The sequence below is a fragment of the Lagopus leucura genome, unplaced genomic scaffold (assembly GCF_019238085.1).
Source record: "Lagopus leucura isolate 7727_CA_CO unplaced genomic scaffold, USGS_WTPT01 Super-Scaffold_100040, whole genome shotgun sequence".
NCBI lineage: Eukaryota > Metazoa > Chordata > Aves > Galliformes > Phasianidae > Lagopus > Lagopus leucura.
This window is the reverse complement of record NW_024962289.1, coordinates 1,302,861-1,319,853: the sequence shown is the minus strand read 5'-3', so window position 1 is coordinate 1,319,853 and position 16,993 is coordinate 1,302,861. Positions and strand designations below refer to the sequence as shown.

The 16,993-nt window shown below is 43.1% G+C and overlaps 1 protein-coding gene across 2 annotated transcripts in view; it reads right to left on the bottom strand.

Annotated features, from left to right (window-relative positions):
• Positions 1-16,993, bottom strand: part of SEC14L1 (SEC14 like lipid binding 1) — a 37,273-nt gene that overhangs the window by 6,584 nt on the left and 13,696 nt on the right. The window contains exons 2-12 of one of the 2 annotated variants that reach the window (XM_042883844.1): positions 15,442-15,532; positions 9,617-9,766; positions 9,401-9,532; positions 7,818-7,946; positions 7,331-7,565; positions 6,567-6,676; positions 5,929-6,118; positions 3,262-3,350; positions 2,276-2,346; positions 1,441-1,612; positions 1,023-1,157 (exon numbers count right to left, since the gene is read on the bottom strand). In XM_042883844.1, coding sequence (XP_042739778.1) covers positions 1,023-1,157; positions 1,441-1,612; positions 2,276-2,346; positions 3,262-3,350; positions 5,929-6,118; positions 6,567-6,676; positions 7,331-7,565; positions 7,818-7,946; positions 9,401-9,532; positions 9,617-9,727 — 1,374 coding nt within the window. In that variant the 5' untranslated portion in view covers positions 9,728-9,766; positions 15,442-15,532. The remainder of the gene's footprint in view (positions 1-1,022; positions 1,158-1,440; positions 1,613-2,275; positions 2,347-3,261; positions 3,351-5,928; positions 6,119-6,566; positions 6,677-7,330; positions 7,566-7,817; positions 7,947-9,400; positions 9,533-9,616; positions 9,767-15,441; positions 15,533-16,993) is intronic. The other variant, XM_042883843.1, reaches the window with a different exon arrangement.

Sequence of the window (16,993 nt, the reverse complement as noted above, 5' to 3'; positions counted from 1 at the left end):
TGCTCTATGCTCTATGCTCTATGCTCTATGCTCTATGCTCTATGCTCTATGCTCTATGCTCTATGCTCTATGCTCTATGCTCTATGCTCTATGCTCTATGCTCTATGCTCTATGCTGTGTTGGTGGATCTGACTGACACCTACAGCCCAGGCAGGAAGCAGCTGTTAAGGCACGTGACATGAGACTGAGAAATTGCACTACACTCCAGCAAAACACTGTTTTTGTTTGGTGTGGTCAGCACAGATCCCAACATATTGCACATGTGAGACTCAGCTGTTTGCTAAACCCTGCTAGCAGCTGGGCCACCTCCTGGTGCTCCTCATGGTATCAGTCAGTTTGTTCAGAGGATGCAGGCTTTTCTGATTAGTTGGCAGCGACACGGCCAGTGAGATCTGGTAGTTACAATGAAATGTTTTCAATTGGGCCCATGCATGTCAGAATCTTCTCTGACCATCAACTTTCCTCGGACAGTTGAGACCACTATTGATACACTGTTAAGTGAGAAAAGAAATGAACAGCTCCTAGATGGGCACAGAATCATTTTGGCACGTTTAATCCGTGGTATGATTTGGCTACCGATGGCGACAGTCGAGCTTTTGCTCCTCTAGCAGACTGGTAAGGATATTTCTGAATCTCCAGAATATTTGAAATCTTGGCGTGATGGCAGACCATAAAATGGCATAGTGTAGCACACTGGCTATAGCTAACCTTTCATCTTGCTGCCACGAAGAGGAAATAAAAGATCTTACACTGCATCTTATGCCCTCACAAAGATGCAAACAACAGAACCACGCACAGCTCCAGGCACCTACATTGCACACAACAAATGCTAAGGTCAAGAACTGTGGTCACACAATGGCCACCGTCAGCCACCGTGGCTCCACAGCTTGCAATTCAGTTCTGCTCTTCAAAGGCTTCCTTTTGAATTCTGACCAAAACCAACAGGCTTCTTTGTTTAGAGGAGTGAGGGGAAAAAACCCAACCCAACCCAACCCTCCATATGCACTGGTTTAAATTCATACCATGCACTCTCCACCAAGAAAGTCAGGAATAATTTCCTTATCGATGTAATCCAGCAATCCCCCAGGACCCTGGTAGTCATTTCCAGCATAAATAAGGAATTTCTTTCTAGTGTTGTCATCAATGAATGGACTAACCTACAAATGAAGAAAAATAGAATAGATCAGGTTCCCAAGTTTGTCTCGAGAAAGCATTACTACCTTCGTTATGAAAATTCACACCATAGCTGTTCAGCTCAATTCACTGGCTATATAATAAAGTTTTTAGGTTGGAGTTCTAAATCCATCCCAAGAATCCTATGAAAGAGACACATCCAAAGGAAACATTTACTGCCTATAAAGCCCAAAAGTGCTTTTACAAACTACAAATGCAGAGCAGAGTACTGAGAGCGTTGAGAAAGACCTTGGATTAAAAACATACCAGTGTCCAAAGAACTGGGAATACTCGAGGTGCTCTCAGGATAAGAAGACGACCCAAAGTCTCAGGGTAATTCGCTTCTACCACCTCAATGATTCTTAGCAATGCTTTGACACCAGGCCTCCATAAATGCCGCATGTTTAAGCCTTCTAGATCTACCAGGCAGGTCCAAGAGCTGAATTTTGGAGACAGAAAGGGAAAATAAATCTCGCATGGAAGAAAAAAATATTCTACTTGTTGGTTCCGGTGGGAAGACAGATTTCAGCCTGCACAGGGGCAGATGAGATGCATTGATTTATACCTATTTCACGTGTCTTACGCACACATCCAGTACCCTGGACTCCACTGCATGTAAAAGCGTGATTGCAGCTCAAAGCTAGTTCTGCTATGAGATCTCAGGAAGAGAAGCTTTTGTATAGGATTAAATGTGTTCTTCAGACAAAATACTGAGCTTTAGCATATGCTTTGTTTATTTTCCAAGCTCTGGTCTCACCCTGGGCACAGACTCAAGACGTACAGCTGTGCTGTACCAGCTCGCACCCATGAAACCACGTGCCATGTTAGAATGAAAGAAGCATTTGCTGTTTCGTATGCAGCCCTTTAGCAAGTGCTGTGCTTCCATCAGGCTTGGAAGTCACTCAAGTGGTAACGAGGGCAGGTCTCAGTTAACAGTAGCTGTGCTCATATCTGTGTGTGAAACACAGACTGCCCTTTGCTTGGCCCATTTAATAAATGGAACTCAGTAGCATTGCAATGCACAATGTCATCCCACCCTCCTCGCCCCCACAGTGACACTTGGTAATTCCTGAAAAGCAGATCTATAATGGATGTCTTTTACCTTATTGGCCTGCCAAACACTTTTGTATTCTCCTCACATCGCCTCAGACCTTCTTCATTTATGGAGAGAACCTGCACAAGAAAATTGCCATGAGAAGGCAGTCAGGAGACACTGAGAACGCTCAGTAGGTAGGATAAAGAAAAAAATGTTCAACCAAAGTCTAATTAAAACTCCAAGCTCAAACCAGCACAAACTTAAGTGAAAAAATTATAACATGATTGATTTTCCTGAAAAATTACACAAAAATGTAGTACTTAACTTGGCATCATATTTTCCCCTCCAAAGAATCAAAGAACACCAAGGTTGGAAAAGAGCTCTAAGGTCATCCAGTCCAACTGTCCACCTAACTCCAATGAGTGAACTAGTGATTACTGTGTTCACTTCACTGGTTGATCTTGCTAAAATAAAAGTGCCTTTCCTTAAAACCAGGAACAGGTGAACAATGTGCCTGGAAAGGCTGCTGGAGAAGAAAAATGAAATCCAACCCCTGTACCTAGAGGCTACTATGGCTATGACTAATGGTCATTACTATTGAAAGCCTGGAATTCTGCAAGCTTCCTGCCTAGAAACAGAAAATCCACACTAACAGTACGAGTGCTGCCTTTAGAAAGGTAACATTAAAAGTATTCTGCCTTTAAAAATAGCTTATTCTAATCCAAGTGATAAAGTCTGCAAGTCTGAGCATGTTATTTTCTCTTCCGCACAAATGCAGAGACTTCAGTTCGAAGCAGCACACAAACTGCAGAAGAATCTACAAGAGTGCTAACCAGAGACTGCAGGAGCTGCCAAGAACTACGCCTGTCCACCATCAGTTTGCAGTTGGAAAGAATGCAGAAGACCAGGAGCTTTCAGATGTATTCAAACTGAAAACAGACGGACAGGGAGTACATCAGAATACCCAGTGTGATGGATGTTCTGGCAGAAAAGGAAGTTTCTAAATGAAAATATCACATTGTTAGCAACTGGCTGGCTCCAAAAATACTTACGTATCGAAGCAAGGCCTCTTCCCCAAGAGCCCTCACTAAGCCTTTGGTGTCCATCTGTCCCAGCCTCAGCACGTACAGCGGGCGGCCATCTGAACAGCAAGGACAATCACATCAACATAACATTTTTACAGTAAGAAATACAAGAGCGAGGCAGCTTTATGCTAAAAATCCAAATGGAAACGAGCCATGTTCAGTTCTAACTTTGTTGTACAAGTGGAAGGAGGAGTACCTGGAATAGATGGCAATAAGAGCTTAACCCTGCCCAGTTATACCACAAGATTACCAGTCAATGATCTGCTTACAGCAACCACTTTGGACAGACACTACACTAAGTGCTAAGAGCTAAAGAAACAAAATGTTAGCCTCCAGTTTTGCTTTCTGAGTGTTTGCTGAAGTCACACCTCTCAGCTGTATCACGACATTGTGTGGAACTGGCACACAGCCTCCCTTATGCAGTCTGAGCCTGGAGAACACAGACTTTGATCCAGGGATCAGCTTCAGGTGATTCTCTGTATGCAAGAGGCTGCCTTTTCACAGTCCTCTTGCCACAGTATGCTGCTCTGTCCCAGGATGCAGTGGCACTAAGTTTAACAGCTGCATTATCTGAACTTAAGAAAGGTTGCTGGTTCTTTATAATAGGAGCTGGTTGTCCGAACTGCTTTCCATCCTCCAAAGACCTGATGTATTTGTTCAGCTTTGCTCCACCTATTCTAGTACACAAGCTAATAATCATCAACTTATAGAACTAAATATGCTATTAAGAAAAAAAAGGAAGTCAGCAATAAAAGGCAGCTTTCCCCGTAAAAATCTCCCTCAAGCCTGTATGTCTGTTTCTATCGCTCAACAACTGCAAACAGAACAGCAAATTGTCATGAAGTCCTTCGGGAGTCGAGGAAACAAACCGTCAGGATATGCAATATTAAAAACAAATTGCAGAGCCAAAGCACGTTGCTGCTTTAGCAAGGACACTGCTCCAGGACAGTTCACAGGGTCAGCTGATATTCAATCAGATGGTCTGAAAAACAATATCGCTTTAACCCAGCACACACTGATCTTGTTTGGTGTTTGAAACGCCACACCAAGCAGCAGCTGAGCTTCCTGGTAGGTGCCCCTCTGCACAGATGCACACGCATGCAAAACTAAATAGCTTACTAACCCAGCTCCACCCAAATGACAGTGCTGGATATTTAATTCAAGCTTAATCGTTTAAATAAACATTTGACTGAAGCACTCTTGACACTCTAAAAGCCACTCATGTAAAGAAACACTGTGCTAACTGAAAGCCAAGATAGTAACTTTTGCACTGACAGCTTCTTGGAGACAGACTTTGCACACTTCATACCTCTGTTGCCTCTGTTTTAGCGCTAAGAACTATGCAGAATTCTGCTAGCTTAAGTTTGGCACATCTTGCTCATGTGGGAGGGAAGGAGCAACACTGGAAAAGAGGATTTTTTTAAAAAAAGCTGCCCATTAAAGTTTTAAATTGTAGAGAATTGCTCGGTTTTTAAAGTCTGTTTCCAATATTGACAGCCCTGGTACATTTGTGGGAACGGCCAGAAAAGGACAAAGAATGTGAGGAGAAAGGGAGAAGCACATGAAGTTCACAATGCTGAAGATCTGCTTAGAAGAACAGCAACAACTCAGGTGTGTTTTGCAGCTTCCTGCTCACTGGCAGCAGCCTGTTACATCTGGAGAGCAAGGACAAGGAGTGACAGAAAGGGGGAATGGATTCACAATTCTTCTTCCTACAATCTTTAGGATCATATTCTCAATTTCCACTTTCTAAGTTCAAGTCTGCCCAACCCAGAGCAGCAGGGCAGAGCCATTCAGGCTCTTTACAGCAGTAAAGCTTCTGCTGTGTCCTGGCCAGGACTGCAGACAGCTTCCTGTTATCTTCTCTGTAGCAGGAAGAATTGGCAGAAACAATGGTGCCTAATGGGGAAAGGACTACAGCAGAAGGACAGAGATAGCTCCAGTAAGAGCCATTTCCTTATCTACAGAGCCCAGCATGCCTCAAGCAATGAGTTCCAAAACATTTCATTACTGTGCATGTACTGGCAACAAGACCAGTGCACAATAAAGGCAGCTGAGGGACAAGGGAGCATATCATGTATTGTCTTCCATGTTTTAAAGATTTGGCCATGCCAAATACATACATACAAATGCAAATTCAACCTGAGTTTCCTCCCATCTTAAATAAACCCGCTCTATCTGGTGTTTCTGCAACATCCCACTTCTCTTCATTAAGCTGACTGTAATGCCAAATAAGCATTTATGCCATGAGCAGCCTCACCCAACATCAGAAATGAGTTGATTAGAAAAAACATTTATTTACAAACATCTCTTAATCACCACAATAGAACACTCAGCATTTGCATAACACCATTCTAAGCAACTCAGAGCAGCAGAGAAGTGCAATTACATTGTTTTTTGAAGGTAATGACATTAGCAGAGTTAAACATGTTGGCGTTAGTCAAAGATTAGGACCTAGGAATCTGCTCCCAGCACCTAGCAGGCTGGCAACACGAATTTAAATACGTTCAGTACAAAGCAATGGAGAAGACCTATCCAGCTTTCTAGCCACCTCTAGCTAACAGAGGAACCATTGCAGCCTTTCACACAGAACATAAAAAGGCTGGTCTATAACCACAGCAGAGATCATCATACCTTTGTCATGATGATGCCAGCCTCCTGCATAGTAATCCTGGAGTACTTGAGGAGGATTCCAGGTATCTAGAATATAGTCCACCTGGTGCTGCTTACGCCACGTCAGAGACTGGCAGAGGATCTCTCTTGCTTTATCAATGTTGAAATCCCGGGCACGGAGGAATCTTAAGATGTGCTCATCCTTTGGGATCTGTTACAAAGGACACAAACAACAAAACCAAACACCACAACTTTGTACTCGAGGTTTGAAACTAGCAGAACAGAAGGATGAACAAGAGGAGCTGAAAACGCCTAGCACCAAGGCAAGAGGATGGTATAGAACACACAAAGTTAATCTAGGAAATGAGTCTCTTTTGCAACTAAACCTAAGCCCTGTCAGATATTGCAATTGCTATCATTTGAAGGATATAAACATTTCATGAACTCTTACAGTGGTTTACATCTGTGTGACCATAAGTTAGTCCAATTTAAATGAAGTAGTGGCAAAACACAGACTGCACCTCATTGCTAAGTTAACAGGAAGGCCTGGAAACCGAGACACATAAGCAAGTCAGAAGCAACTGGAAAACCCTCAGGTTTTCTCTCACAAGAGATTTCCTCTTGTGAGGTTTTCTCACAAGAAATAAACAGGAACTTACTTTGCCCTTGTGTGTCTCTTGGAGCCACTGCCTAAGCCGAATGAGGCAGCTTTCCTGCATGGGTGTCAAGTCGCCCAGATAACGTTTGATGTAGTCTGCATCCAGCTTGTCTAAAGAGAGACGTACATGCGATTAAAGTGGTCCTGAACTGACCTAACCTAAACAGCAACTGATCTCATGTGCTGATATCTGAGACAGAAGTGGTGGCTTTGTGCTCTCTGCGGAGTTGAATGAAATTTCCCCGAGTCAATGAAAAGATGAGCAAAGAAATGAGAGTTATCTTCATGTCAAACTGAGAAGACTCACTCTTCTGCAACTAAGAAAGAAGTGAAAATAGGCATTTATGAAAGGTTTTTTTTCCCCACAGTATATTCAGACTTGTCAATCAGCAATCATAGGGCTTGATTCTTCTGGAAATATTAGAGAAGCTCTGACCTAAACCTTCCAGTGCAAAAATTTTCCCAAATCCCATTACTGACAGCAGAAAGAACAGAATACAGTGACCAGGGAACTTTCCTCCTCATTCCTGCTGCAGTTAAACCCGTCCCAGAATTTCTGGGCAAAATGCCGGCTACTGATTTGCAACCTAATGAACAAAGAGAAAAGCTTCTCCACTCTTCTGATCTTCATTCACTAAACAGACAAGCCGATAACAGCTCTTCAAGCTGATGTTCAAGTTTCCAGCCACCCTGGATAAGTAGCACAGCGCTGCCAAGAGCCTCTAAGTACAAAGAATCCCACTAAAACAAGTCAAACCACCATACCATCAGGTGTTCCTGCTGTAAGCTCTGAGGGGCTGCTTGAGGTGTTGAGGATGTCCTTATTGTTCAAGCCCTCCTTTGTGGCAGAATCTGGCACATTAATAGCAGGTGAAACTGGTCGTCTGGTGTGGGATGTGCTGCTCTCCAATTTACATGCAACAGGAGGAGTCCAACGAGGAACAAAGGTTATTCCTTCTTCCTCCAGCTGCTTCAGGTAGTACTCTATTATTTCCTTTCCCTTTAAAAAGGAGACTTTACTTCAGCTACTAAAAATACCTTTAGACACAAAAAGGATTGGTCTGGAAACTTTTTATGCGGCCAGACCTCTCTAAGGATTCCACTTCCAAATACAGACCTACACACACACCCTGCCCTAGGCTAAAGAGCAAACGGCCCAGCTTTCTGACCACAGCAGCCTGTGACTTAGCAGCAGTTACACTATCTTTCCATAACTTAAAGCCAGGCACCAAATTCATGGCTGCAAGCTCACCTTTTTGATATTGCTGGTGTACTGCTTCATGGCAATCTTTTCCACTGTGCTTTCAAAACCAAAAAAAGATTTTATATCCAGACTTGCTGACTGTTCAAAACAGGTCCAGTCTTCATTGTCAGGATGAACCTAGCATTTAAAAGGAGGTCATACAATCTAGTTATATATTTGGTATTCTTTTTCCTCACAGTGCTTCAGATGACTTTTCATCAGGTTCACAGAGTCAAAAATACACAAGAGCAATTTGCAGCCTTTTGCTTCATTTGCAAAATACAGATAGGAAAAGATAACACTAAAGAACAATTGGCTGAGAAGCCCTCCTGTAACCCCCACTGCTGGAACAGAACGTGTTCCTAACGACAAAGGGAAGGGTGGAGAAATCCTAGTGCACAAGCCAAGATACAAGAGAGCAGCAGGTTTAAATAATTAACAATATCTCACTGCAGAGGTGAGTTGAGACTGCAGTGTAGCATTGGAACAAAGTAAAATACTCCACAGTGAACTTTCTGTTCCTGCAGGTTAGGCTGACAGACCAGGCCAGGCAGCTTAAGGACTGCAGCAAGCACAGGGTAAGCACTGCCCAGCACCGCCGTCTAGACATGTTTGCAACAGACACAACTGCAAGGTTGCTCCTTCCTTGACCTACAAAGTACCAAGGTAGAGAAATATTTTACTTTGTTCTCCTATGGTAATGCTACAGAAAATGTAAAGTTCTCATTTGGCTGAGCAAACCATCAAGGAGGCTTTTGCTACCATCTTGCCTTTTAAAATTTTGAGCACCTTCCACAGCAAAAACTGCAGACTGAGGAGTATTTTTAACGGAAATAATGGAGAACTAATAACAGAGTAATAGTAATAATAATAAAATAAAGTAATGGTGGCAAGTGGTTTTGAATTCTAGTGACATTTCAACCACATTTCTGTAAAAAACTGAAAAAATATTAGCTGCACATTAAAAAAACTACAGTGCAAATAAGAGGGTTACATTTGCTAGCTTGCATTTAACCTTTAAAGTCTATTTGAAGTTTTACTTCTATGAACACGTGCTGTATCAGCCTATGAGTGCTTCCTAAGCTGCTAAGAAAAAACACGAGCAGAACAGCAGCAAGGAAGCCACCACACTCCTCTGCATCAGAAAACACCTGCACTGAAGACCAAAGCCAGGCACTAGTGAAGGAGTTAGGTGAAAACACTGCTGATGATGAACATTTGAGCTGAGCAGAAGGCAAATGAAGCTATGTTGAAGTTTCCTTTAGCAGTTCTGTCAGGGTATCAACAGCCTTGACAAGGCTCACACTGCTATTACAGACCACAGATCTGCCTAAACAGAGCTGTCAAACACAGCAAATTATGTTGTGTTCTGCTACTAAGAAGATGCTCAAGCAAGAGGGTGCCAAACTTGTTTCAGTTCTTCAAGCAAGCGTGTTACATTTAACACTAACAACAATTATCACTCATGCTGGTATGTTGGTTATTTCTTTTTGCAAGGCAAAAGCCAAGAACAACCTAACTCCTGTTTGAGTTCTGAAATCTAAACACTGACTTAGTTCCATCTGCAGCACCACCAAGAGCCTGTTACTCACTGTGTAAGAGCAGTGCTCGTTAATAATGACTCTGTTAGAGAAGGTTTCATTGTAGGCTTCTATATGCAAAGTCCTTTCCCGCCTGTTCAGAGAATTCTTCTGGACAAAGTAGACGTAATCCACTCCTGCAATCTGAGGAAGATGCCACAGATTCTGTCAATGTACTTTATGATATAATTTCACATGAATATTGTAAGGACAGGCACTTCAAATCACCTTTTTCAACAGCCGTGGCGCATCGATATCCAGCTTACAGCGCCGTTCGATCACATGGATGGCTCCATCCTCGCTCTTATACTCACTCACGGTGTCGCTGGCTACAAACATAGGAATCAGTGGGCATGTAGGAAACCTCCTCTCATAAGCCTGCAACAGAAAAAGAAAAGCTGTCATCACAGCTAAGTCTTGAGGGTGTGGACAGGGTTCCTTCGCTGACATCACCAGCATCTGAAGGCAAAAGACCACTGATTCCTTTTGCAGAAGGGATCCTTCCTGGCATATATATATATATATATATGTTACAGTTGAAAGAGTTCATTCCAAGCAAAGCATTTAACATGTTCTTAACGTAGCCCTCCTTGAGTAGAACAACACAAAAACATGGCCCTTCCCCAGCCTTCCCCCCAAAAGGAAACTGCCTGTTGCACATAACGACAGCCCACTTGTCAGCAATAACAGGAAAATGAGACTCTCTAGTTCTAAAATACCACAAGACAAGAACAATTACATGTTGGATTAGAAAACCCCACATGTTAATTATTGGTGTTTCACCAAGCTGTCTACAGGGTTTTCCACACAGCTCCCAAAGGTCTAATAAAAACATTTCAGAGCCTATTTCTTAAGCTAATGGAGCTCTCAAGTTCCCTACACATGGCGTATTCACGATCACAGACTGGATTGGGTTGGAAGGGACCTCAAGGATCACAAAGCTCCAACCCCCATCACAGGCAGGGCCACCAACCTCCACATTTCACAGCAGCCCAGGCTGCCCAGCGCCCCATCCAACCTGGCCTTGAGCACCTCCAGGGATGGACGGGGCATCACAGCCTCTCTGGGCAAAATGCTGATTTCACGGCACCGTTTATCAGCTTACAGTTATGTCACAACATATGATGAGCCTTTCCAATAAGACAAGGCCACGTCACACTTTTGGCAATTGGAACTTTTTGCCACCATGCCAGACAGCAATAGCTGTGCCTCCAGTTACAGGACAGAGCCATATAAATGAATTGATCCCTTAAATACTTCTCACACATACAGAAGACAGAATTAAATTAGGCACATTCAGATATAGTTTAATATCTAGAATCAGTAACAGGTTTAAAAAAAAAAAAAGGAGTTATCTGCATTAAGAACACTGCTGAATTTTAGTTTTAGAGTCAACCACGACTGGATGATACAACATCACTGTTATCTTCTCCTTTTCACAGTCACTACTATCTCTCTGCTTCCCTCTCATGAAGGGCAGTGATATCACCAATGTTTTACCCTCTTTTCCAAACACTGAGTTCTTTCCATCTCTTTGCCATTAGACTCAAAACCTTGGCTCTGGTAAATAGGTAGGACGTGCAAGGTGCCCCAGTGCAGAAATCTGAGAGCCAAACGTGAAACAAAAGCCTTTAAAAAGAGCTAAAATATGCACTTTGTCCTTTTAAAGCTTCTTAACTGCTCTTAATATAGCTGCACAGCAGCACAGGAACAGCATCAGCAGGGAGAGGGTGTGGAAGAAAACAAGCAGCAGCTGCAGAAAGCATGCAACCACGGCCCTGGGAGAGAAAAGGTCTCTTAATTCTGCTTTTATAAGAATAAAAATGCTTAGTTTGCTACCAGAGTTCAACTGTAGCAGCGTTGCTGTGGTGACAGCAGTGCAATGCACTGAAACAATGTCAGCTTTTCTCCTCTTCATTAATATTTTGTAAACCATTTTTGCAGTAAGACCGCCCCGAGTTCATAAAGCTCCTCTGTAACTTACTCTAAATACAACCAGAATGAATACACACACACACACGCCTTTCTTCCAACCTCTCATTTGTGCACAGCTGGTTTTGCTTAGAGAAATAACTCCTGAGCTCAGAGACGCGCGTGACAGAAGTGGCAGAGGGTGAATGCTGCAACACAGCAGCTACAGCATGGAGCAGAAACCTTGTACAGCTCTACAGGAGGACTGGTCCTGCTAAAACACAAGAGCTTGCTTGTGTGTGTGCTGAAGGTGCTGTTCTGAGCAAAGCCCAGGTGTTTCTGCAGTCGCACAGGAATGCCTCAGCCCTCACACTGAATAACAGAGCCCCAACATTCAGAATTAATTTAATCACTACTGCAACTACATGGATTTGTTGTTTGCTTATTTTCAAGGCCAGGCTGGATGTGGCTCTGGGCAGCTGGTTGGCGACCTGCACATAGCAGGGGGTTGGAACTGGATGAGCATCGTGGTCCTTTGCAACCCAGGCCGTGATTCTGTTCTATGATCCTATTTGGTAACAACAATTAGACACTCCTTCCTCAGCTTATGAAATATCTAGCATTTCTCTCTATTTTTGTTTGTTGCTACTATATAAGACAATGAAACATCCCCACTGAGGAGCCCCTATAAGCCTCTGCTGTCTCATTGATTGCACATATTGATGCATTTCTCATCTCAGTCCTCAGAAAGCTCATTTGCCCTGTGAACACTTGCAAATTGCAACATTACCTGCTGGAAGGGTTTATTGAACTGCAAGCAAAAAAAAAAAAAAAAAAAAAAGCCCAAGAATTTGTTGTTCTGAAAGGCAGGACTGAGCTGAATGCATTCAGTTTGGAAGAGAACAAAATAATTAACGTCAGAAGTTGGCAAGCTCGGTGCTTACAGCAACAAAGCACTTGAAAGTTTCAAAGAGACTAACAGCAAGCCCAGAGCCTCTCTTCCCTAAAGAATGCACACAGTATTGAGAACTGCTCACAGTCAGTTCCATTGGGCTCTGAAGTCAGGCTGGTTCTATTCGAGTTGTGTGCCACCAGAGTACCAGCTCTTGTAATGCATCATTCCTCAGCACAGCGTCGTTTGAGAATTATTACAGTGTGATTACGTGTGCAGTTACAGCAAACTGCAGCCACATCAACATTTTCTATCTGATTTAAGCACTGCCTCTCTTCCACACGTGGCAAACAGTTCTTTCACAGTGCAGAGCAGACAGGAAAAGCTGTACAGACTATGGGATACTGAAGGATCTTCCTTTGCACCGCAGACCAACACTGCATGAGAAGAAAACCTGCAGTGTAAGAATGGCACAGCAATCAATAAGAGACATGTCGGTCAAAGCAGCACGTGCATTGCCAGAACTGGAGCTATTAGAAGAGCAAGAGAACATAAAATATACCAAATGCTGCTTCTCTGCTTGTAATAGAACTGATTTGTTTTAAAAAAGAAATTATCTCAAGTCCAGCTGTGTGGGCAGGAAATAACCAAATTGTGTCATCCAATACTTCTTTAGCAGCCTGATAAAGCAGGGTGTGCATTATAGGATGCCACATGTGTTTTCCCTCAATGATAGGCCTCTCTTTACAAAGAAAATCATTAGGTGCTACACACCTTCCCCTCAGCACTGCAACTGCACTGTACAGATGCAATCACAAAAGCCAATTATTTCCTCAAAAGCAAAGCAGCTGAGGCAATATTGCTGCACTGTGCTTGCAGTCTGCTCTGGGACTAAATGCATGCAGGATGTTGCAAGGACGTTACTTCGTTGTACCCTTCTGTTCTGTCACCTTTAACAGAGAGGTTAAGTGGAAATCTCTGCATGTAGCAGAAGTAAGGAGAGCAGAAGAGCACAAGGTCTGCAATTGGTGCGGGACACAAACGCCCTCTGGGCAGGGCAGAGGTGGATGGGCAGAGCTTTCAAGCCTGCAGTGCTGCTGTTCCCTAAATCATCCCAAAATTAAGATTTCCCACCAGCCTCAAACATTTGTATGCTCCTATTTACTAAAAGGCAGCATGGTGTATTCAGAAATATACTGCCCAAACTTCAGATTTCATGGGCCCATTATATAAACTAACTTTCTTAATGCGTGTAACAGTAAGAACATTGACAAGCATAATTTCCACCAAAATAGCACCGTATTGAAAGCCTGTTCTCCAACTGCTTCCCTTAGCAACTCCTCTTCAGAGTCGAAATAACAGTTTACTTTCATCATGTAGCTGTGCTTAATGACATGAAGGCAATTCAGCAGCGACACTATTTTAAACCTCACACCCAAGCAAACTGCACTTACTCCTGCTAGCCTTACATTTCAGGATTGCAGTGTTAGCAATAGCAGGATGCTCCCAAAATATCAACTTCAGATCAGTTAGGGATGATCCCAACCCAGTTTTCAGGAAGACTGAAGGCGGTGTTTTGACTTTTTGCTTCTCAAAGCACACCTGAGGCTAACAAAGAGGTCCTGACCATCTGAGAACAGGAATGTGCTCAGCCCTCTGGGAAACATCAGTTATTTATATACAAGTTACTCAGCTTCTCCGGCCAGATTAATATTCCCTGTTGAATGTATCAGCCTCCCATACCCAGGTCCTGGTCTCCTGTCTTAAAGGATACAGATCATTCAGTTTGTTCATTAAATGGATCAAAAATACTTCTACATGTGCACAAAGAAGAAAATCTGTCAAGAGCTTGCAAGCAACCTTTCGCTATCCCGTTATTCTTACAGTACCCAATCCCTCCAAATACAAATCTAAGTCTGATAAATAAGTAGGAATTTTAGACATCACTCAGGAAATTAAGCATGCTGATTATTTTCTTCAGAGCTAATTAAATGGAACAGGCTAAGATGCTGCATTTCTCTTTGGTCACTGTTCAAAACGACAAGAGGAGCAGCCCTTTAAAAGTAGCACAGCTTTCCACAAGGGCATCCCAAGAAAGGCTGGCTCATGCTGCTAACTGAACCCGCTCCTCTGCTATTTGAGTGTGCCACACACAAACGTTCTTCCTGCAATAAATACCTGACCATGTTTGGCTGCTAATCTGCAGACACATACCAACATCCAGCACGCTCTTCTACCCGCTGCAAGCGTGTGGAATGCAAGTTGTTTATAAACACGTAAGAAGGGTCACTGGAGCACCAGCCTGACAGCCTGCATTCCAGCAGCTCCATCACTCCTGGTATCACCAGGCCCCCTTCCTCCCCTGCAGATCAATAGAAAAAACACTGGCTTGTTGGAGGCCAACCAAGAGGCTGCAAATTCCTGGCAGCTGCATTTGAAACGAAACAACTTTGGATTAACTGTCACAAATCAGCAAATGCCTTCTCATCCAGAATGCACTGCTGTTCATACCTCTCTGTACATCAAACATGAATTTAAAAATCATTACACTTCTACAAACATGGTGCATGTCTCAGCACCAGTGTATTTCATGCATGCTAGTTCATACATCAGTTTTCAATTGGAGTTGAGAGGAAGAAAGTGGATGGGAAGAAAAGAATACATATACCTCAAGAAGGTCCAGAAATGGCTTCTAGCTAAGTTAGTATTCCAGTCACCAGAACTGGAGTGCAGCTTGGGAAGCAAAATCTTTAATGCAGTAGCCAGCCCTTCAGAAAAGAGCCCTGCTGTGAAGCAAGCTTGGTAAGGACAAACAGAGCTCCAAAATTCCCCTCCTGCAAGTCAGACCCTGATATCACGCAAGCAGCGCTGCTAAACTTTGGGCAGTTAGCTTTTCTGATCAGCATGGCTCCCCACTCGTAAAAAAAAGCAAGTTTAAGTGTTTTTTCCTTCCTCGTTGCATTTTTAGTTCATTAAATGCACTCATTTACCAAAAGTGATTTTCTTCTTTCTGAGAAACAAAGGCAGCTTGGCAGTGACTCAGTACCCAGAACTCACTTTCTTTGGAAAAGACCAGGAAGGCTTTAATTACACAAGACTACAAATGAGGTTTCTACAGGACTACAGACAACCCACTGAGCATGAAAGAAGCAAATTCAGACCAAAGAATGAATTAGGGGATAGCATTTAAACTGAAGTTATCCATGTGCATGCTTCTAGTCCTTGACAAACAGGAGGTAGTTGAACCAACCTTATTTTTCACTTGTTTGTAGGTCTTAGCCCAGTCTTCACCACCAACACAACCACTCAGGTTTTTAACACACTGCTGCGATGACCCACAGCTGCAAAGGAAAGTGGGATGTATTTTGGTGTATTTCTTCTACCAAGAACTGGCTGACATTCACCTGGCACATGTGGGTACCTGAAAAGCCCCACACCCTGACCTGCAGGCACAAGGCATTGCCCAGTAACTCCATCATGCCTTACTAAGGTGGCAGCTGCATCTCGTCCTTTCCCTCTTCATCCCTCTTCATCCCTCTTCCATCCTCCCTCCAGCCCAGTTCATTTTGCCCTGTTACTGAGGAATAGGAACACTGTATTCACGCACCGTTCCTTTGTACCAGATGAAATTTGGCCTTTAGGTATTAATGATAGCTATTAAGTGTATCTGAGATAAAGTAACTCTCCTATAAGTTACACAGTAAAACCAGTAAGACAAGTTGATATCAATCAAAGAAGCATTCTGCTTATTTTAAGAGGCTAAAAAGTTCTTGTTTATTACACACAAGTACAGAGCATTATTGACCTGGGACTTCCTGATTAAATGCTCATTAGTGTATGTAGAGAGGAAGCCCACACCACTGGAGCAAGCAGTAATTGCACTGCTCCCAGACCATGCACCAAAGCAAAGCATTCCCTACGTAATGCAGACAGCCCAGCTGCCATCTATTTCACTGATGTGCACCCCAGTATTGAAGTTCTGAGATGGAGTCAGTCTAAAACGTTCATAAAGGGTGCTGTGATGCTTATAGCATTACAAACTGTAACTGTGCTCCCAACACCCACAGGCATGGAGCAACCTGCACTCCTCACAGCCTGTATGCCCCTACCTACACTGAACAGCACTGCATTTCACACTCATTTCATTAGCAACACCAGGGATTCACTTGTTACAGTAGGAAGTGCTAAGATGCCCTCTTATTTGCAATCCTCTCGTCTCTGGAGAAGTGTTGAAAACAGCCAAGCCAATAAACTGAGCTTTGTTAGCTCACATCTCCTTCAGAGGAATAGGAATTACTGAGACATTCTCCAGGAAACAGAGAGCTGAGGGAATTGATGCCTGCTATAAGCAGAGCTGGACGAGAAAATGTTTCTTTTCCTGGCACACATCAAACCATTACATTCTCACTGCTGACAGCTCCTCTTGTCACTTGAGGGCTGGGTATGGAAGAAAAGTTTTTATTATATGTACAAAAGAGTATAATCCCTAACACGCCTTGTCTTCTGATGCTCTGATAGTTGTTTAAAGGAGCCCTTCTGCTTTAATCAGGTTCAATTGAAAAGGATCTAAAATCCTACATGGCTATGAATGACCCACTTAGACCTGTGCAAACATCCACACTGAAATACGAAGGAGGAGAGGGGAGATTTATTCCAGTACATTTAAATTCACACCTTAGTCCAACTGTGTAAAGCCTTAAGTTTCACTGCTGCGTTTGAAGACAACAGAACCGTTCTGTCCATTTTCACATTCAGCTGCTTCAGAAGCCTGTAGTATTTTAAATAACTACCCAGCTCTGTTT